Source organism: Oenanthe melanoleuca, chromosome 9 (genome assembly GCF_029582105.1).
Source record: "Oenanthe melanoleuca isolate GR-GAL-2019-014 chromosome 9, OMel1.0, whole genome shotgun sequence".
In the NCBI taxonomy this organism is placed as follows: domain Eukaryota; kingdom Metazoa; phylum Chordata; class Aves; order Passeriformes; family Muscicapidae; genus Oenanthe; species Oenanthe melanoleuca.
In genome coordinates this window covers 12,440,251-12,463,480 of record NC_079343.1, presented here as the reverse complement: position 1 = coordinate 12,463,480, position 23,230 = coordinate 12,440,251, and the positions used below count along the sequence as shown (strand labels likewise).

Here is a 23,230-nt window from a genome sequence, read left to right as displayed (position 1 = left end):
TCAGTAATAAATGGGTTTGATTTTTATGTCTTCTCTTTGAGATGGCTCTTGTAGTAATGCAATCATGTTTTGCAAATGAGCTCCCTGTTGTGGTGACTGGGGACACTGGGTTGCACTGACCAAAGGGATGAGTAGGTGATGAGGAAATGCTTGCTTAGACCCTGTCAAGGAAGTTATTGGCCTCCCAGATACACAAGTCTGTGTTTTATTTATACAGGAGTTTTACCACAGGTGAGGATCTTCAGGTCCTTCAGGTGGCAGGGAAGTGAGATGTAAAGCAAACTCGTGGCTGCATCCAGCAGGTGGCAAGCACAGCACACAGAATTATGGCTGGACAGAGATGCTTCTGTCAGGGGAAGCTCCTGATGCTGCTCAGCATGTGCATGCTAGTCCATGAACAAAATACACAGATAAATGGCAATTTTGAGCCAGACTTTAGTTCTGATTTATGCTAGTATAAACCTGAATTTGTTCCATATAAATAAAAAAATGTTCTACAGGGAGCAAATACATTTGGCATAATTTTATATAAATGGAGAGAAATTCTGTAAGAGCCAAGAGTAAAGCTTGATCTTGGATGTTTTGTGATGGGACTAAAAGTATTATTAGTTAAATTGGTACATAAGCATTGTCATATTTTTGCTTATCAGCATATGAGTTTACTGAATGTGCAGGAATTTAAACAATGAAGTGGATTTGATTAGTTGGTAACTTCTTTCACTGAGTGCCCTGGTTATAACAGAAAAATAGTTTTAAGCTTTCTGATCACCTCTTTTCCAGAACTCATGTTTTCAAATACAGAATTTTACTTTTAGTCATACAGAGTATGGAGTTAACTCCTCCTGTATGTAAAGTTCTGCAAAGTCAGAGTGGAAGGCTGAGTAAATGCCATTTCTGTGTGCACATATATAGTTTGGTTTTTTTTTAAACTACTATAAAAATACCCACTGGGATATAAATGTACATTTCTGAAGCAATGTTTGAAATGTATGAGTAGGAATATAAGTCTAAAAATATATTTATTCTATATTTAATAAATAAGTCTGCATTTTATTGCATATATTATTATGAAAAAATTGCCATTAAAAAAAAAAGTAGCATAAATCAGAATAAGACAAATTTCAAGGGCCTTAAATTTCCATTTGAGTTTAAACTGGGCCTCTATATATAGCATATATTTGAAAATATATTATAAATATGATTATAGGACATTTATGTAATTTAAAAAACCCAACAAAACAAGAAACAAAGCTCCACTCCTTCAACAGAATAGCTCACATATATGCAACTCAGGTTCTTTGTATTTCATGTTATTTATACAAGCTTTTCCTTTTGAAACACCTGTGAACTTGAGTTAGGAGTTTTCCCTCCCCTTCTTTAGTAGCTCCAAGCAAACGGCGGGATGCTGGCAGGAACTCTGACACACCTGTCCAACACTTACACTGCTTTCAGTAAAGAAAAACAAAATGAGAACGAAGCAGTCCCCTTTACAATGTAGGATGAAAGGCCACTGCTGGCTCTTTACAGTATGATTTCTCTGAGGTGATCCAGTGTTGCTGCAACGAGCTGTGATGTTCAGGACCGCAGGTGAATCTTGTTCTTGCTGCTTCGCACACAAGGATGTTCAGAAGAACTTTGCTGAATGCCTCAATTGGTGTCGAAAGGCCCAGCAGTCCTTTTAGTGTGCAAGCGGATATTTTCTGGTGGCCGATAGGAGAGGGAGCTCATTTTGGTTGTTAGGCTTGGATGTGTGCTGACGTTCGGCGGGATGTATTTTATCAGCTGAAGGAAGTACTTTTTAAAGTTTTTTCCAAAAAAAACATAAAAAAAAGGATTCAGGCAGTTGTTAAAGTAAGCAATACAAATGGTGAAGGGCATAGCTGTATCCACAATATCGGTGATTTTGCAATCTGTTATGACATGTAATTGAATCAACACATCCAGAAAAGTGAACACTTGATGAGGAATCCAGGAAAAGAAAAAGAAAAATACGATTGCCACAATCATCTTAAAAATATCATCATTTCTAGTCTTATTTTTTTGAATTTGATATGCCTTCTTCAGAGTCTTCCAAATCAGGGTGTAGCTCGTCAATATGATCAGAAAAGGAATTAAAAAGCCCAGCAAGTTTTTGGATAAACCTAACCCGACGCGGAGCGTGGTGTTGTTGCTCTCGTAGCGGAACCCGCAGACGGTCATGTTCAAATTCTCGGCGAAGAATATGTTGCGGTGGATGATGACGGGCAAGCTGGCCACGCCGGCCAGCAGCCAGATGGCCACGCAGGTGGCCCTGGCCACGAACATGGTGCGGCGGATGCGCGACTGCACCGGGTGCACGATGGCCAGGTAGCGGTCGATGCTCAGGCTGGTCAGCAGGAACACGCTGGCGTACAGGTTGAAGCTGATCCCCGCCGAGGCCAGCTTGCACAAGCAGTTGCCAAAAGGCCACTGGTACTCCATGGCCGTGTAGGCCGCCCAGAGGGGCAGAGTTATCAAGAAACACAGGTCAGCCAGGGCCAGGTTGAGAAGAAAGATGCTGGCTACTGTTTTCAGTTTCATGTAGCAGTAAATGACAATAACGACCAGGCTGTTCCCAAATATGCCTATGATGAAGATGATGCTGTAAACGGTTGGAACCATAATGTAGATGTAGCTGTGCCTTCCTGACACAGGACAGTCCACGTGGATTCTTTTAACAGACTCTTCAGTAGAGTAATTAGGAATCATCTTGAGCTCTTCAGCTGTAAGCTAGTTTCAGGGGAAAAATATGAAGCTCACACCTAAAAGGGAAAAAGAGAAAAAAAGCCATATTTGTGTTAGGGATTTAATTTTTAACAATTCTCAACTAAATGTCAAGTTTTTTGTCAAGTCTAACACAATGTATCAATGTGTTTGAATTTTAAAATATGCCATCTTCAAGTGTTTTATCAGCCAATTCCTATTTTAATACAGACGCTCTATATTTCTCTATCTTAGCTCATGTTGTAGCATATGTTTGCATTAATAACCTGATTCCTTTCTACAAAGCAAGGAGGATAATGTCAAGATTTAGGTTCTTGATAACGCTGTTAAGTTTAGAATATCTAGTAAAATGTAGCTAATAGACATTTTGTCAAGATATGCCAGGTAACACTTCCCTGTCTTTTCAGTTCATTCAGTGTATTAGTCTTGCTTCAGTTGGTAGATGTCTCAAAATGACATCAGCTGTTTTTGTCATGTTTAAGGAATTAAAAAGACAAGCAAATAAAGAAAGGTTCAGCATTCTAATCACATGTGGCACTCTAGTACATCCTGAGAAAAACCTGGCTTTCAAACTGTGCCAAATCTCAAATACAAGGTGTTTGGCTGTGTGGAAGGTCAGCCTATCCCTGGGACAGGGAAACCACAATAAAAATATTTCAAGATAAATCCTTTTATCTCATGTCTTGGTTGTGACAGTAACTTTGACAGTAACTGATATGTTCTGTGACATCAAGGTCTGGCAACACTTGCCCTGTCTCAGCTACAGCTGGTGCTGTGTGGTCACTTACAGTCTTTGCTCTCTTATACACCCACTAAGATTACAGCCCAGAACTTTGCAGTAAGAATCTGTAGTGAAGTTTCTGCTCAGGAGATCACCTGTGACTGGCAATAATGTGGATCAGGCTCAGTTAAGTTTTCCCATGGTCTCCTCACACACCCCTTCAGTGTACTGTGTTGTGTTGTTTTGCTTCCAATTTCCCTTTTCTACCACATGGTGACCTGTACTGTTTCATGTCAGTAGTAGCTTTAGATGATGCTAATTAATAACATATGTTCTTTCAAGAAAGAGTGACAGTGATTCTACTACATTTTCAGAAATGTTTTAAACAAAAAATAATTAGTTAGGAGTAATTGTCTGGCACTGAGGTATTGAATTCCTTGAGCATATTCTGGAGTGATTGGGAAATATAAAAAAAGGCAGAACAATGCCCATGAAGAAACAGGAATTTTGTCAAATAATAGTATTATACCTCAATCTACCTCTGTAAAACTGTGTAATCCTTCTGGAGTTAAAAGGTTTTGGTAACACTAAAGTCAGTGGAATTGTGCAAATAATGTGTCTGGCATGTTATCAGTTTTAAATTATGCTAAGGAATTGCAATCAATAAATAAAATAAATCCATCAATGTTTTCAGTAAATGACAAGAAAGCAGAAATACATAATGTGGCTGCTCTTGGGTAAACACATATGGATTGCCATCTGGGTATCTGAAACCAGTCTGAATGTTGCTGTGAGAATGAACCTCATAGGAGCTGTAGATATGAAGAACACTAGGGAAGGCACTGCTGATCCCAAATGGAATTGTAAAATTTCCTGGAAATTCTGAAGTTTCAGAGCCAGCCTCAGGTGGATCTGCTTCCTTGAGCACAACTGTAAGTTCAGAGCATTAGGAAAAGCTTCAAAACTAGAGAAGGTTATTTTTTTTGGAAGGTATGGTTTCATAGTTGTGCTGAGTAGTGAGAGAGGGCCAATGTGAATTCCTTACAGGCAATGATTTCTTTCCTTCAGTTTTTCCTGTTATTCCCACTTGCCACAGTTCACCTGTTTGTCCCAGGATCATGGCTGTACACATTCATGCAAAGCAGATACTTCTACATAGGAGGAACTGCAGATTCTTTTAAAATACTATAGGAATAGATGTCTGATACAGCTTTATGCTGCCAGAATTCAACAAAGCAGGTTAAACCACTGGCCAGTTAAATGCATCTATTGAAGTTGTGCACATGGATATCTCCATGTAAACATCTAAAATGACCTGTGTTAATATAATGATAATTGGATCATTTTAAGGCTGATACACAAGGAGCTTTTTCTAACAGGATTGGATTGTGACTGTGAATGGTGTGGTGGCATCAATCTCAAACAAATTATCTGGTGAGCAGCAAGCCCCTGTTCTGAGGTACTGTCCTGTTTGACCTTTTATCTTTCTTAATTACAATGATTACAGTAAGTCACTGATAATGAAATGCTTCAGACTGCTCAACCATCTATTATTTACCACTCCATTCATTGCTTCTGTTTGGTGAACATGCATCCTTAATTAAACTGCCTGTGGAAACAAGGAATGCTGGGCTCATGCAAGGTAAACAGCACTTTTCCTGCTGAAAGATTAGAAAGCACTGGCTGTGGCTTTCTGTGAGAACTTCATCAGCTAAAAATAGGGGAGCAGATGTCACAAGCGAGATTCAAAAATGTACTTAATATTTGCTTTGACAAAGACCAAATAAACTCAGGCTGACCAATCCTGCCACAGCTTAGCCATCTTATCACCAGGTAATGTGCACTTTCCTTCTTCTGACAGTGGGTGGGTTATTTGCTGTTCTTACAAATGAGAAGATAGTTCCATGATTAAAAGGATACTGCATTCTATTTTTATGTAAAATTTTTGCACAGGGAGAAAAGAGAATGAAAAATGTTTAGAACAATATGTTCAATATATTAGCTATATTTATTTCTTTCTGGTGGCATAAACTTTCCTTTATCTTAAGAGTTTAGTCCCCCCTTTCCCAATTTATTCTAACTGCTGAGATAGTAATGACACTGACACATGCTTTATTGCAAAGACTTTTAGGGTTTTTTTCTATCAAACAGAGTAACCCTTTTTACCCTCATGGCCTTAGTGAATAGAGCTGCTCTATTTAACACACACACTTCATAACCTTCTCTGCTTTCCTGGAGTTCCTGAGCAGTACCAGTGTGAAGCCAAAGATTTACCTTTCTCCTAGCTCTTATTTCTTCAGCTAGTTCTAATAGTCCATATTTCCCACTGATGGTTTTTCTAAATATCTTTAATCCAGAGTTTATAGATGAAGGGAAAGAAAAAAACAAACAAGGGTACATAACTCAAACTGTGGTGCCATTACAGTGGGCACTTGTCATCAGTGATGGTACCTTCCACATATGTCAGCATCTGACTTTGTGGTAAATGCCAATAAATCAAAATACTACTAAAAGGAACTGTGATGGGTAGTACAGCACCAGACACTGCCTCAGGAGCACCAAGAACACAAAGCAGACCTCAGCAGACCTGTGTGAGCAGCTGTCAAGCTGGCTGTTGCTCTGCAATTTTGGATCAGGAGGTGTCTGACATCACAACAAGCAGAACTTGCAGGACCTTGTAGTGCCCTTTGCATTTTCTTTTAACAACTGTGCAACTGAGGCAACTGCCAGTCTGTTGAAATTGCTGTCAATTTTGGGATGTTTGCTTTATTTATTTAAAAATTTAAAATGTATCTTTTTAATGCTGTAACCTATATGTGGATTGTTTGTGCCTTTGCCTTGCAAGACCTCAAGCTGGTCGGTCTGCTTCACTTGTGCTGCCTCTATATAGCTGGAAAATAAACTGCCTGTGAGCCTTTCAGAATCTGGTTCTCTACAAAATCAAAACCTCAATTGGTTATAACTTTTTTTGTGCTAGCAGAACAGTTCCTGTTACCTTGCAAATGTGAACTGTTTATGTACTCTGACCTTCTCTGTAAGAACTTTTCTGTATTTATTTCCTCTGCCACACTTCAAAAGAGTCTGTCCTTCTGTAGGATGGCTTTATAGCTTATTCTGAGAAGAATGAACATCTATCTTCTCTTTGTTCTCAGAGACTACTCTCATTAATTTTCTCTTCACTTCTCAAGTATGTTTCAACTAATCAGTTTCAGTCATAAAATTTATGTGAAAAAGGATAGAAGAAGGGGCTTTTTCCTCTGGGAAAAAATCAATGCTTGTGGAATGTCTAAACAGTGGAATTGGGGGTGTGTATGATTTTGCATGAGGAGAAAAATGCTAAAGAAAGTGACACAGTTAAGCATAGTGACATTTAAATTCTTTGAAGTTTAACTCATATAATATAGATTTTGACCACTAGAGGTCTGTATTTCCTATTTTAAAATAAGAGATTTGCTGTTTTATACTCAAGTGCCATGGCCTTTTAAAATATCCCCTTCATTCAAGATTATTTAATATGAAAACATAAGGCAAAATATATATCATTGTATCTGTACATATTTAAATTTAATGTAGGTGAGGTAACTATTTTCACTTTATTGTAGCATCTACCAGCTTCTATCTAATTTCCTGTATTCTGGCACATTCCTGGTTCTGCTAAGCTTCAGTCCAGTTCTTGCACTTTTAAGACTTAGAATAAAATTCTGATATTTTATTTTTTCAAAGACATATGCAGCTTAAACTCTCTGTGACCCAAATCAAGAAGATTTTAAAGAAACTTTACTTTAGCAATGCAGAGGGGAAAATAGTGACACCTATTCATGCAACTAAAATTGTTTTAGATCTAAGTAGGCATGCTGTTAATCATACAGCTCTTTTTTCAAATATCAGCCAATTTTGAAGGAAGATATTTTTACTGTTGAAAATGACACTTCAGAACTTTTTTTTTTTTTTTAACTTAAGGGAGTTTTAGAAATGGAAAGGTAACTCAAACCTACACAGTCTTATCCAAACAGTGTGTACATTTTATGAATTTTAAGCAATTTAATAATTTGAAAATAGAAGCATATTTAACAACACCAACAACCCCCACTTTTACTAATATACTTGGATTTGTCATTACCTGTTTGGACAGTGCCAATGCATGATGCTGTTATTCTGTTTCAAATTATGTGTTTACCTAAATAGTTCCCTAATGCTGGTAAGGGCAAACAGCTTTTAATTCAGATGGAGGAGAAGAGTTGTTAGTGTCACAATGAGATTTATTTTATTGAAAATAGTAAATGAGCAAACTAGAACCAAAAAAAATGACATAAACTATACTGTCCTGTGCCAGATGAGTTGGACTAGTCAGTATCTTGTCCTGTATTTGTGTCCAATGTTATCCAGTTATTTGTTATCCAGTGTCAGTGTATCTCTGTGCACTTAAGGGATGTTTGGGTACAAGCACACAATGTTTATATCTTTCAGCTGCTAAAAATAGGAGCATTGAGAGAAGTGATATATAGGGATGGAAAACTAGCAAGCTGTTGGCTGGATTTATAATACAGAATAAAGAAATCTATTATTTGCACACAACACTTTGTCTTAGAAATCAATGTGGCAAAATTGCCATAAGTGAAATTTTCTAAACACTAATTTATGGGGCTGTGGAGTGATGAATAAAATCTTTCAAGTATATTTTTTGGACATTAAATGCTAATATATTACAGTGTAAGAAGTGACAATTTTTCTGCTCTTTTTAGCAGTGTAAGATGTAATGATGTCACAGTTGTAATGAGAGCAGCTGCAGTAGCAGGGAAAGTTTGGACTATTTGAATATACTCTCACATTACTTACAGAATGTACAGAAACATGGGAAATGTCTCTTCCTACTACTTAGCTCTTTGGACAATGCTAACTATAGTAATCCCCAACTTGTGTATTTACATTTCTTTTCCCCCAGAATCTGGGAAGCCCTGATGTACATATTTCTATAAAATTTTACTTGTAGAAGTTAATGCCAAGAAAGAATTGCTCAACTTTTCCAGAGTTTCTCAACCTCACCAGAACTTAGTGGTTTAGTAAATGCTACCATAGCAATGATTATGAGATTTTTTTGTACAGATAAACAGGGCACTCATTAGAGCTAACCAAAAGTCTTTCAGTTGAGAGCAAGTGCCTGACCAACCCTAAAATTAGGCAGAGGTGTAAAATCAGCCATGGGCTGTGGTGGGTCTCAAGAAGAAAGGTGTGCAGGGAGTATGTTGTGGCAGTCTGGTGTTCTACTTGGCATGACTTTTGTACCTGCAGTGTGCCTGGAGCTGTGGGTTCTTTGTGGGTTTCTTTTAGTTTATAGGTTTCATTTTTAGAATTCTCTAGATTTAAGTTTCAAAGTAAACACTGATTTTCTCATATACACATATAATTTTGTTTTCTCTGGTGTTAAGGGTAAGGAAAATATTCTTGAATCCAACCCATGTAGACCTAGAGTCCAAAACACTGACGGATTAACCACTGTCAAAGTGCAGCATGTTCAGTCTCTCGTGGAAGATCAGTGGGGTGGTGGTTTTAGACAATGCTGGCTCTGGCTTCACAGTGTATGCCAGATATTTTAGACTTTTCTACCTAATTTTCTGGTCTCTTTTTTCACATTTATCCATCAGAGAAATATCTATTTTCTTTCTTTGACTAAGGTTACATGAATGTGTTGCAAACTTTCTGGTGTTTAATATGTCTTAGGTATTATACAACCTCAAGGGATATGAATACAAAATTACCCCCAGAGCAGTAACTTAAAACTGGAAGGAGAATTAAATAAACAAAGTAAAATATATTTCTGGATTAATAGTTCTATTTCAGTACTTCTGAAACATCACAATGCTAAGCTTCAGAAAAGATGTTGTTTGAAAGAGGAATCTCATGGTGTCCTATCACCTTGTTTGGTCTGTCTGGAAAGAAATGAATATAATCTTTTCCTTATCTAGGTTATTAAACCTATAGCCAGATTAGTTTTTGAATATGAAAATTAGTTGTTATAGCAGGAAGCAGTCACTGATTGCTTTATAACACAAGGTAAAGAACTGTCTCTTTCTCTAGAAGAGGCTGAAGACACTTTGGTCTATATTTAAGTCTTTGAAATGAGAGCATTAACCACCATCATCAATCCAGCATGGTTTTTTGCACCTCTGCTCTGGCCATTAGCTTTACCAAAAAGAAAGACTGGTGCCCTTCTGGGAGATAAAAATAATCAATAATCAGCTGGCTAACCTAATGTCTGCTTCTCAGGGCCATGTCATCTCCTCGTACTGCTAACAATGTCATTTACTGCACATTAGATGAAAGTAAGTGAAAGACTAAACAAAGGGATTTCAGAACAAGACAGGACTAGAATTTCTAGGGTTTTCTGCAGTGACATGAAAAGTTTTTTGAATAGCAGCACAATGTATTATTTTGGTATGAAAACATGTTTTACTGCAGGTTTATAACTTCAAATTTGATGCTGGGTTATGAAATACCTTTAGGGTATTTGGAAGTACCTGAAAGAATCAATAATTAACCAGAATTAAGCCACCAATCCCAGAGCGAATAAAAATGAGATTAGTTTGAGCAGTGAAAGGTTACATTCTGCACAGTTACTTTCTGAGTGATAGTAAATGAATGAATTAATGCATTTCCTTTATTGCAGTTGGAATTGCCTATATAAAATATAGTGTGCCCCTTGTGATTGTTTTTAATAAGCAGAAATCAAATTCAGATTTGTTAAGTGCGAGTGAAGTATTTTGATGTATTTTAAGTTTATTTTCTGATAGCTTAGTTCCATGGAATAAGAAGTTTTAATTTTTTTTTTTTTGTTTGTCTGTTTGTTTTTTAAATTACATTGCATGGCACATCCTACACTAGGATAACCCCACATCTGAAATTTCTACACTGCTTCCATATGTAATGTACTATAAGATTCTATGTCTATGCCTATGTGTACTATAAGATTCTATGTGTAACCTGAGAAGCAAGGGAATTTGTGTTAATTCTGGCCTTGATCCAGATTTATACTTCAGTCTTATATTAAAAATGCTGTGGAGAGGCAAGAGAGAAAAAGCCATGCTGAAATAAAAAGCACTGCTGTGAGCACACCTTACTGTGGCCAGCTCTAACAGCAGAGGTGAGGTATCTCACCTCCTTTCAGATCACATATAAATCCCAATTGGCTTACTGGGCATTCCAAACACCCATGAATCTGTCCTGAGTTACACAGTCCTGTTCCCTGGAGCTTGAGGGTTACTTCTTCAATATGCAAAAAATAGCAGTAACAGCTCTTCTTCCTGCCCAGCTTGCAGGAGAAATGCTATTGTATGACTGTGGTTTCAAGCAGGTAGAGCTTAATGAGGGGTTAAAATACATTTTATGTGCTGTTTTGAGTATCACTGCTCTCTGATCACTCCTGTTCTTGCTGGAAGGAATGTTAGCTGGAATGCATCTGACACTGAAACGAGTTTTTAATTTCATTGTCTATATCTTGGTCTTAGTCAGTAGTTGCACTTGTCCAGAAGAAGGGGGCTGTCATGTGGGGAGTGGCCTTTTGGGGGATAAAAGGCTACTTCCATAAACTGCTTCCAGCCTCTAGATAAAAACTGGTGAGATTTGTGTAAACTCTTGGTTATGTTAGTGGTTGTTAATAATTTGGCAGAAAAAGGTATTTCATAAAGATGTATGAAACTAGAAATTATAATTTCATAAAATGGTTACTGCATGAGTGACGTGCCCACAGCAATATGCAATCACTGTCAGAACCTTTTCTATTGCTGGCAGAGATTGCAAAAGAAAATGGAATGGGGAGTCCAAAACTTCAACTATTTCCTCAATAACCAAAACCCCTACTTCTGGGAGAAAGTATTTTTCTCAATCTTTGCTCTTTTTCTGTCTTAAAGCTTTACTGTGAAAGACACAACTCAGTGGTGTTACTAGCATAAATGTACCAAAAGTAATGTTTTAATTAGGTTTCTGTTGCTCCCTCTAGGCAAGGATGTTTCTAGGAAGAAGGATAGGGGACACAGCTAATAATTTTGTAGATAAAGATGGGAGGTGATAGCACTTTGTGGAATTTCCACTTAGTCCAAATAGAGACTTCCTTGTTTTTTCTAGTAGTTTATTTTATTTAGATATCACAGTGTCATTTGCCCCTATTCCAGAGTCATGTAACTCTTCTGCTGAGGCAGAAGACACAGAGGCAAAAATGAACATTATATATTCAGTTTATTTACACTCCTGAACAACTTTTCTTAGTTAAAGGTGAGATACTAATGTGATCAGCAACAAACTCTGAAAAATAACTTTACTTTTACTTTTCTGTTACAAGGAACTGCCTTTCTGTACCTTCCTGTAAAACAGTAAGAAATGTGCCACCTATGTAAGATTACATAGATTTGCTTCAAGTTGTAAAGCAAATCAGTAACATTTTGACACTCATGGCAACATTCTGATGAGTGTTGAAGCCTTAACTGATATGTTAATCCTCAAAAGGAATCCCTAAAATCCTTAAATCACCAGGCTGGGGCCATAACGCACCTATGAGCTTTACAGGCTCAATATGCAGTCCCTTCTGCAGGATGGGCTTTTTATTTTTACATCCCACTCCCCACCCAACCCTGCTGCTTCCCCCTCAAATACAGAAGGCAAATGTAAATTAATTCATAACAAGTTTTAGAAATGCATTGTGCAGAGCAAATACCTTCATCTGCAATGATGGCACGTCAGAAAGCAGCAGAGAAAAGAAACACTGAAAATTCTCTGCTTCTACTCCAGAAGTGGAGAGACTTCCTTTATACAGAGGTGTTCCTCTTTCTAATCTAATGGAAATTAGATGAGCTGACTGTGAGTAGCTCATGTTGCATACTGTTACCTAAAAAGACTTTCCCTCTCTAAACCCCTCTAAAGCATCCCATTCCTGTTACCTTTCAGCAATGTGGTTAAAGTTAGCAACAGAATCTTTTGCTTTGAGTGCTGAAGACATGAACTGAAACACAAACGTGTGCAGATGCAGCATTTCTATGTGAGCACAGACAAACCTGCCAATAAAGTGTCTGTCATGGTAACTAAACCAGCTAATCTGAAATCTTTATCACTACATTTCCAGGGTCATGGCTAGTGGTTTCCATGTAACTTCCCACCAGTCATTGCTACAGCTCTGAGGAGAGAAAACCTTGCATTGAACTCTTTTTTTCTTTTGACTCCGTGCTGAAAAACAGTGTTTCCCTTACTGAAGAAGCAAAGGCAATGTATTGTGGATTTCTGGGCAAGGAAATGGATGTAAGATTTCAACACCTTAGTTCAGAGGAAGCTTTGTCTTGTAATTCAGCAACCTGTAATAGGATTTGGTTCACTGTGTCTGACTGAGACACTTGATTACTTTTCTTATTATATAATTAATTTAGACATCCTTACAGTGGGAAAATATCACACAACGGCAATACCCCTCAGAAAAGACTTTTCTTCCCTAAATGAGAACGTTAGGAACAGCCTGGAGGGAAAAGTTAAAAGATTAAAAGCAAAAGATCAGCATGGAGGCTTCTTAATGAATCGCTCATTAGGGTCAGAAAAAGGGAACCAAAGGCAGAAAGGAAAGAAAACAGTATGAGTAACTGGCAAAGTACAAGAGTTTATTCAGACAAAAAAAATCTTTTAAAATGGTAATGCAGCTAAGCCCAAGAGAAGTTAGTATCATTGTAAGTGTTGGTAGGTATAACACTGAAAGCATAGAGGCCCAATTGTGCTTTCAGTTGCACAAAACTCCTGTTAAGGGCAGATCATTATGAGGACTAGAATAAAATTTGAGAATGTATGAGTCAATTGAACTAGTGAGTTTCTAAGGGGTTAATCAAAGAGAAGGAAAGGTCAAACACAGGCACCTTAATCCATGTCAGTGTGAAAGGTATTATCACCCATGGAAAAACAAGTTACTATGATCCTTAGTGCTTTGTCTGGAAGGCAGCACACTTAATAGAATGATCCCAAAATAGATGTTCTGCCAAATTTGTACAGCTTGTTTCCTGTTTTGTTTCCCCCCATAGTAAAATTTATTGCTCTATTTTGAAAATAAAATTAATTGGTGAACTGTCTTTGCTGTCCTGAGATGTTCCTTGTGGGTACTGAGGACCAGCCAGAGGTAGCAAAACAAAGGCAGCTGTTACAGCTGGAGTGAGCTAATCTCTGATATTGTGGATCAGTGCATCCTCAGGCAGGTGCAGTCTCAGTTCTCAAGCAAACAAAAGTGCATAGAAGCCCAGAAGGGGCAGTGCTGTGCCTTCCCAGAGAGGCTGAATGAACTTCACTTTAATGTAGGAAAATTACTGTGCAAATCCTGGTGTGTGGCTGTCCTTTACTGATACGGCTTTTATTTTTTGATGGTATGTCTAAGAACATGGAATGGCATCATAAAATGTATTTGAAGGTAAAATAATTTTGAACCCTTTTTCTTCAAAGTGCTATTCAGGAAGCTCATGTGAAAAATATTTTTACCTGATTTGAGAAAAACTCTAGTTCTCTAATCATGGTAAGCTGCTAGTAACAAAATCAAGAGGAAAACACTAGAGACAGCACAACTAGAGTCCCAGTTTGATGACATATTTTGATTCCCCATGCCTTCCATTTCTGGCTGTTGTACATTGAGAGCCTGAGGACCAAGAAAACAAACCCTGAGCAACTCTAATGGTAGAGGACTAACTCCCCTTGGTGAGGGGAGAAAGTAAAATTGTATAAACCTCTAGGCTTGGGCAACAACAGTGAGTGGAGAAAGGGGAAAAGATAAAAACCAATAGCAGTTTATAAAGAAAAAGTTGAAAAGGCACCACACATCCTATAATTGTAGTCTGGGAAGGGCATGAATGGTTTCTCAATAAACAAGCTCAGGCTGCATCTTTGTACATTATGTGCTGCCTGCTTCAAGGAAAGGCTCTGGCCAGGCTGTGCTGATGCTAAAGCAGAGTTAAATGAAGGCCAGTTGCCAACAGAACATTTTTTAGCGAAGTCAACTCGTGCATTTTTCTCCTTGTGTAAGCCCCCCATCATGAAAGCACAGCTGTTCAGTGGTTTTCTGGAATGTTTTACTTATTTGCATGTGTCCTTCTGAGCTAGAAATGCTGAGACACAGCACTTTCCTTCAGTGTCTCTTCTCTGTTTTCAGAAAACAGAGTGGATTCAGGAATCCACTGAATTTTAATTTCTATTTCTGTCCCTAAACTTCATCCACTGATTATTAGATTCCACTAGCCAAGGATCTACCAGTAACTCACAAAGCTGATTAACCTAGAAGTAAAGAAAGGAATAGGTGAATTAGCTGAAATTAGGAGTTTAGGAAAATCATTCTTTGTTCTGGCTGTAACCCTAATTATAGCTTTCACCTCAAGCAGTGAAATACTGTCTAAATATTGACCTTGCCCAAACTCAGTACTAGTTTCTTTAGATATTGCCAGTTATCTTTTGCTGTAGCCTGCTTTTTGTCTTGTCTTCAATCATGCCACTCACTGCTGCATTGCCAATCTCCTGCTGTGAGGCTGTTTTTGGTTATTACCCGTTCTCTGTGCCTACAAGAGACATGCTACTCAGCCACAATAAAAGGAGATAAACACTACAAATAGTAACCAAGCATTCTAGCTAGCCTTGTTATAAACTGAATACCTGGACAGTTTTGCTATCAAACAAAACACAAATGGAATGAAAATTGTAAAAGACACCTGGCCAAAGGCCAAAATCTGTAGTTCTTTCACATGATGGTGCAGCAGAGAATACTAACAGCATGTCATTTGGAACATGATATTTTCCTATCTTTTGTTGCAATTCAGTTGAAAGCTCTGAGTAATTTTAGTATAATCCAACATTTATCTGAAGATAAGACCAAAAATTATTAGACCAGCAATTCTCTTTCATATGTGCTTTGTCTCAAACAATCACAGCTGTTAGGACTTACAGTCAAGATAACCTCTATTCATTTGTTTGTTACAGCTGAGGTAAAAAAATGTCAAGTATGAGTACCATAACTCCCCTTGTTTGTCAAATTTGTTAAATTCCACAAAATGTTCCAAAGTGACAAAGATTCTTCTAGGGTACATCTGGCAATTTTAGGGGCTTTTTGCTTTCTTTTGTTGGCAAAGGCATTTTAGAAAATGAACAGAACACGTAATGAGTGCTCTGAGTAGAATGACTGTCTATTGGTGAAAGTGATCTTAAGAGACAAATTTGTTGATGGAAAGGGAATGGAAAGAAACACTGTCATTAGCAAAAGATTACTGGCTTGCTCTTCACTGCAAGGGTGTTTGGGATCAGAAGGAAGAGACACAATGACACTGTGATTAGTAACTGTCTTACACACTGGGACAATTGCACTGAAATAGTTCTGCTGGAGCTTTCTGTTCTTCATGCTGCAGTGTTCCAGCTTCATGAATGAGATCTGTGCATCTTGAAACTCAAAGAGTACATTAGGGCAACACCTACTCAATCTCCCCAGTGTATCTGAACTCACCTCCTGCTTGCATGCAAAAATTTTAACTTTTATGCAACGTTAATTCCATGTAAGTAGGTGAGGTTCAAGGCTCAGCAACAGCAACCTCTTTATTCCTGTTGGTGTTGTGGAAACTAACCCTACAATAGTGGAAATAATGATGTAATTTTTCCCTCCATTTCGTTCTCTCTTCAAAAGTGATCCACATTTTAAATTCTGTTTTCAGAATTCCATGAGATTTCTATAAAGATTTTTTTCTAACATTCTGCCATTTTACCTTCTCAAACCTGATCCTAAAGTGCAGAATCTGACTTCTTAAAAACACCATAGTCACCATTAGGACTAACTGTCCAAAAATGTGAACTGCCATCCAAGAATACTGAAAAATTCCTAATTAATTTTTGAGAGGAACACATGGTAAAACACAACAACCGTGTCACTGCATTTCTGATGGAATTGTTGCACAGCTGAGAGCAGGAGGAACAAACAGCAGCAGTAAACAAGATAAAACTTGAAAACTGAGCCAAGATTACCCAGAGGCTAGAGATGCAGCTAGACAGGCAGCAGAGCCTACAGGACAAGCAGGCTGCTGTGGGTCTGTAACAGGTACAGGACTGGCTGGGGCTGTACCTTCCCCCAGCCCTCCCAGCTGGGAGCTCCCAACCTCACCACGCTTGCAGCTCTGAAAAGATTCCAAGTTTATGTTTCTCCTCCTGGACAGAGATGATGGTTGCTGTGCTGCCAGCACTCCTTTCAGAAATAAGAAATAGGTGAGGGGAATACTTTGCTTTGCTGTCCTCTCCCCTTCCTGACTTGGCCATTTGTCCTCTTTTTGTCATGTATCCAATATAAAGCCCAAGCTGATCTATTTTTAGGCCAATAAATCTTGATAACCCATCTCCCCAGCCCAGCTTTAGATACATCTCCAAATTCAATTTTAGTTAATCTTTCCTTTCATTGAGGTAGTCTCCTAGAAGATAACTATTAAATTCAGTTTAAAAACCACACAAAATTAACCATGTTATGTAAATCAGATGTAGTATTTGATTAAAGTAATGCATAAAAATCCATGTTCTGTACCCACATTTTTAGGAAGTCACCAAGGTAGAATAGGATACTTGAGGTGTAGAGAACATGCCAACCACTCAAATAATTGCATGCTTCTTAGACTGGGATTAAGACCCCTAAAATTTGGGCAGCAGTAGCCACAGGTGAGCTTATGAATACTACAGGAGATACTAATAACTTCTGGAACACAAGAAGTTCCAGAGAAAAAAGAGAGGTAGTGAGCAAATAGGAGTAATTTGTGACTGCTTAAAATTGTTTAAACTAATACTGTGCCTTTGCTTAAACAAAGTTTTAACTAGGACAATGTGATGAGAGTTTGTAATTTATGTGACTTTAAATTACCATATTAATTACTATGCTCAACCATAGGCAGTGCCAGAGAAAAGAACTATCTAAATATGCTCCTTTAACAAACATGGAGGATAAAATTACCACAGAGGAGAAAACTTAGGAGTAGAAAAATACAGTTGGTGCCCATTATCCAAACCAGAATTTTTTAAAAACGGGCATTACCTCTGACACTTCTTTCCATGTCAGTCCATACATGTCTAGAAAGTGTAAATAAATCACCACATTTACATTCTGCATCTGCCTCTATTTTTATAGTATGACAAAGAGAGAAATTAAATATATTTTCCAATATTTAATGCAATTAAAGATAATACTATTCAGGAAACACAAATACCATCATTTATCTTGTTCCAAGAGGACTGTAAAAAGCAGGTTGTTGAGTTTGATATCTGAAAGTTAAAGGCATCACTTTCCTCATTTCTGTAGCCTTGTGGTTTCTGTTACTTAAAGGCTGGAATTTGCTGCCTTTTAAACCAGTAACTCCAACTGCAGTTTGCACATGCTGTCCAGCCCAAGAAGATACTTTTCAAATCAGGAAGGCAGGATGCCTTACACCATAGAAAATGAGCTCTCCCCCAGTGCAAAAACTTTCTCTGTTTCCATCTATTACTATGGCAAAAGTAAGGGGAGAATGAAACCAGCTATATTGAAATTTAATTATAAATGTGAACTTTTTAAATTGTACAGGGCCACTTTGCTTTCTCAGTTCAACAATATCAACTAGGAAGCATGCAATAGTCACAACTGACTTTTCTCTGCTATCTAATTCAAGTTGCAGAGAGGAAAATTGTGCAGAAATACCATGTTCCTGCTAGAAAGGCATGTATTTTAAACTCTTAATACATGAGCAAAAGCTGAATTTGTAGGCACTTAATATTTTTGAAAGATCCTTTAATTTAAAAGATTATAGTGGCCACAAGCAAAATGGACTGCCATAGTCAGCAGTATGAAACATTTGTCTGACACTAAAACAGACCTAAAAAAGCCTTTCTACATCATCATGGTAATTACCTGCTCCAGGCCATACTTAAACCTCCTATTCAGAGAAAAATCTAATCATGTTAGTGCTGTGGGTTCATGCAAGTGACAAGAGAAGAGGCTTCCCTATACAAAAAAAAAAAAAAAATCTCTCTTTATACCTTCATCCTGTGATTTTACTGAGCCAATTTACTACCTTGTCCCATGCTATGCAGCACAACATAATCCAAATGAGTGCTACAACTTTTGGAAGTGATGGAAATTTACAGTGAACTGTAGCATGCTCTGAGCTGAATCCTGCTGTCCCTTATTGCCTTATATCTCATTATTCTAGGGGTTTTGCAGAAATATAGGAATAGGTGTAACTGAATACTGAAATTTTACTGCTTGTACGCATCATGACCTGACTTAGTAACTGATACACCAGTTGACCTAGATGAATATAGGGCTTGTACTTGTAAGTAACTGGTAACATTAAGTATTTTGATGCATTGAGATGGGAAGAACAGTAAATATATTACAGGACTTCAACTGAACTTTTTGAAGAACTCTAGCCCAGTGTGAATCCATGAGAAGTTTAGAAACTGGCTGGGTAAAAAATGGCAGGGATCCATTTTAACTTTACTAACTAGAATTAATCTCTGGTTGTAGATCACTCCAATTCTTGCTCTGCAGAAAAAGGAGAGATCTGGTTATGGAGAGTGTATGCTACAAAATTCTGATTAAACCAATACTTGCTGCTAACTGGTGGAAGTTGCATTGCCAGACTGAAACACTGAACTGTTTGTACAACTCCCAGGAATCATGAGCATCACTTCTGCTGTTTGATTAATTTCTATCATGAGCTTAGCAATAAAATTTAATTGCTCATCTGATCCTGAGCAGAGGTGCCAGGGCTGTGCCTTGCAGGATGTTGGTGCGGTGGAGTTACTGCTCCGAGCGCTTTTCTCCTGCCAAAGGGCGCCCTTGCTTTCCCTTCAAACTGTGGACAAGGCTCAGAGCTCACACCGGCGTCCGTGGGGCGCTTACTCCTCTCTCAAATAATTGTGTGGAGCGGGTTTCGTATGGCAAGCCAGAGCACGGGGGATTAGGGGGCTGCGCTTCGTCCGGACCGATCCTCCCTGTGCCAGCCCGGTCTAAGCCAAGAGTAAATTCAGCAGGAGGCTGAGCCGCGCCCGCGAACGCTCCGGGTGTCCCTGGCCGGGACGCGCTTACCTGGGTCCGGGCGGGGGTGGCTGAGCCCCGGAGCGAGCTGGGCTGGGCTGGGCTGAGCTGGGCTGGGCTGGGCTCATCCGAGCCGAGCTCCCGGAGCGGTCCCTGCCGGCCGCTCCGCTCCGCTCCGCTCCTCCCGCTCGGAGCGCGGCCGCTCCGTTTATAGCGAGGGGCGTTGCGGCACAGCCCCGCTCGGCCGCTGCCTCTCCCCACCCATCTCCCGGCACGGACCCCGCTGACCCGGCTCCCTCCCACTTCCCTCCTTCCCGGCCCGTCCCCGCCCGCCGAGGCTGCCGGGCAGGACGGGGATGCCGGGCGCTGGGCACCGGGGATGCTGAGCACTGGAGTGCCAAGCACTGGGGGCACTGGGGATGCTGAGCACTGGGAGTGCCAAGCACTGGGCATGCTGAGCACTGGGGGCACCGGGGATGCTGAGCACTGGGGGTGCCAAGCACTGGGGGCACTGGGGGTGCTGAGCACTGGGGTGCCAAGCACTGGGGGCACTGGGGATGCTGAGCACTGGGAGTGCCAAGCACTGGGGGCACCGGGGATGCTGAGCACTGGGGGCACTGGGGGTGCTGAGCACTGGGAGTGCCAAGCACTGGGGGCACTGGGGATGCTGAGCACTGGGAGTGCCAAGCACTGGGGGCACTGGGGGTGCTGAGCACTGGGAGTGCCAGGCACTGGGGATGCTGAGCACTGGGGGCACTAGGGGTGCTGAGTACTGGGGATGCTAAGCACTAGGGATACTGGGCACTGGGGATGCTGTGCACTGGGATGCCAGGCAGGACGGGAATATTGGGCACCGGGGGTACTGGGGGTGTCGGGCACTGGGGGAGCCGCGCTGGGCAGAGCCAGCTCCAGGGATTTGGGATCGTGCGGGAAGTGCGGCCGCCAGCGCAGCGCAGGATGCGGGGATGGGGCGAGGGATGCACATGAGGGAGCCCCTTGCTTGCCTTTGCCTCCAGCTTTCAAGGGAACGGATCGCGAGTGATGAACAAACATTCTCAGTTTCTCTAAGGCTCCCCCGGGCCGCCAGTGAGCACAACTGAAATGTTCTGATCATCACTAATGAAGTTAAATGTATAATTGCCGTAATAAATCTGGCAAACTTTATCCTCTGGGAGTGGAGCGGAGCAGAAACAGAGGAAACCCCCTTGGAATACATGTTCTAGGAGGACTTTTTGTGTCACCAATCACTGTCATTTAAAGAAAAGATTTTGCGTACGAGGGATTTTGCTTGTGTCTCTCTCGATCTGCTAAACAGTTCAGGAAACAACTTTTCAGGTAGAATTTGTGACACTGTCATGCTCATCAAGAAGAGGATTTCAGAAGTTATGCTCCATTTTAGGGCCATCACACCATAGTTATGAACAGAGCTAAATCTTCCAATGGGAGCTGCACAACTGTGGATTGCTTCCCAATCTTTTTATAATTTAGTGTGTTTTTGAAGACCCACTCAAGGAAGATATGATTTACAATGGCAACATCCTTCAAAGGTTGGCAGTATAACTTTACTGTGGCTAAGAATAATTACAGTCTACTTAGTCATAGTGATAGGAGAGGCAAATCAAGAGAAAACATTTGGATTCTGCAGTGATAAGAACTAATTTTTTAGTATCTGCACATGTGCAATCAGTAAGGTCTTGTCTGGCTATAATTTGTTTTTGAAAATCTGTTAGCTAAATCAGAGGTTCAGATAGAAATGCAGAACTGCAGCACATTGCATAAATTCAATTGTTCCAGGCCATGTCTGATGGGCCATGAGTGTGTTACATGAAAGCACTAACTCACTTGTGACATAACCTTTTGCCCTGATGTTATTTATATTGTGACATCTGCATTTTTATCAGAACAGCAGCTAGGACTGAAGCAGTGTATACAGGCAGAATGCTGCCCTCCTGCCACTTGAGGAGTTTATAATTTATAATTTATAATCTCCCTAAAGAGATCATGCTGAGAGATCTTCCAATGATGAACCATGTGCATGTTCACAGATTTATCGTGACAGGGACTAGAAATCACTTGCTATAAGTACTGTTCAGGCCTGAACAACTCCTAAAGCTGGCTACAGCAGTGGGCTGTGTTATCCCCATTTATGTTACTGGTTTTACTACATGGAGCTCTTGACATATGGGACATACTTTTTCTATCCAAACCATTCTTTGCACACCTGTGACTGATTCCCAGACTCCAGTGGGTAACAATGTATTTGGCAGCTTTTTCCCCCTTTTGCCTCGGCGTGTTCTGTGGAAGAACCTGCAGGGTGGAGCTGGTGGGCAAGAGATCTTCATGAGTGACATTTGCAGGGATTTCAGTTCTCACAGAGCTGAAACCGAATCCCAGTGCCAGCCTCAAACACTGGCTGCCTACAGTGCCTCTGTGTGTGTGAATCACACCTAGGATCAGTTGTGCCCTTTATTGCATTCCATCATCTCTCCTCTTCAGGAAGGGATGAAGAAAGTAGATGACAACCATTTTTTAAACCAGAATAAAATGAAAAAAAACCTCCTCAAAACAAACCACAGCGGCTTCTTTTTCAATTGGATTCTTTCTTAAAAGATGCATATAAAATTGAATTTCGCTCTGCATCTCTCTGCTGAGTTCAGTTCATCTCTGGGCAATGTAAGAGAGAGATGTAATTTAATGTAATTTTGGGAAAATCTCTTCACTCTCAGCAGTTTTGTGTCTGGAATCCCAATAACAAAATTGTAACATGATAAGCACTGCAACATCCACTTGCTATAGAAATGTGATTTACAGTAACATCAAGTGAATAATAGACTTGATGACTAGAATTCTGTTTTCTCTGAGCTGCTGTAAATAAAGAGGCTTCTTCCCACCAGAACTGATTGAGGTGCCTGTAATGTGGAAAGGCTTTCAGGGAGCAGGTTTCCTTCTATTGCTTGTGTTAAGAGCAAAGAGCTGTCATTAAGAAGGTGACTGGACTGGGCAATTTGATTGCTACAAAATGAAATAATAGCTCTTCTAATAGCAATATTTATTAAAATTGCTAGTGGTCTAGTGAGAATAAATAGTTTAAAACAAATTCTTTATTGGGAACTCTAAACTACATTGCCTTTAAAACCCTTTATTTTTTAGAAATATGTTTGGAATGATTCACATCTGAACATTTTGGCTGTAGTTTTTTAAATTTTCAAGATATTTCTTTTTGCTGGAACAAGAAGTACAAAGTTATTTTCTTTGTTGAAAGCTGATACTTCTTACATAGATCCTCATGCTTCTGCATGTCAAGATGCTGGCTTGAGGAAAGTACCACAGGTTGTGAGACATTTTGGTTTTCTTCATTGTATTATTTTGTGTTCATTTCTGATGCATTTTCTCACTGTTGATTCTTTCAGGAAATAGACTGCACTTTTGCACATAGAATATATCTGTGCATTTGCTTAGAGGCAAATGAGTAATTCAGATGTGGAATTACTGGAAACCTGAATATGTCCTGGTAGCAATCTGATGTGAGTAAAGATGATGGTTTTCCTGAAGATAAGTCAACTTAGGAAAGTTGTTTTTTAGAACACTGCTTGTCAAAATACTCTCCTGCTGCCATAAGGAGCACTTCAGTTCTATCCTGTTTATATATCTTAAACCTAGAATTAACCCCAGGCCAATGCATCTGTGATTTGGAATTTTTTATCCATTGTTGTCTATGATGAACTGTGTTTTCAGAG

The 23,230-nt window shown here is 39.6% G+C and overlaps 1 protein-coding gene across 1 annotated transcript; it reads right to left on the bottom strand.

Annotated features, from left to right (window-relative positions):
- Positions 1 to 449: 449 nt before the first annotated feature.
- On the bottom strand, positions 450 to 19,677 carry AGTR1 (angiotensin II receptor type 1). Its single transcript, XM_056499176.1, has 2 exons — positions 19,545 to 19,677; positions 450 to 2,780 (listed from the first exon to the last, which is right to left on the bottom strand). The coding sequence occupies exon 2, from the start codon at positions 2,725 to 2,727 to the stop codon at positions 1,648 to 1,650; it is 1,080 nt and encodes a 359-aa protein (XP_056355151.1). The 5' UTR covers positions 2,728 to 2,780; positions 19,545 to 19,677; the 3' UTR covers positions 450 to 1,647.
- Between the last annotated feature and the right edge of the window lie 3,553 nt (positions 19,678 to 23,230).

Coding starts and splice junctions, on each gene's coding strand:
- AGTR1 (XM_056499176.1), bottom strand. CDS start 2,727: ATGATTCCTAATTACTCTACTGAAGAGTCTGTTAAAAGAATCCACGTG.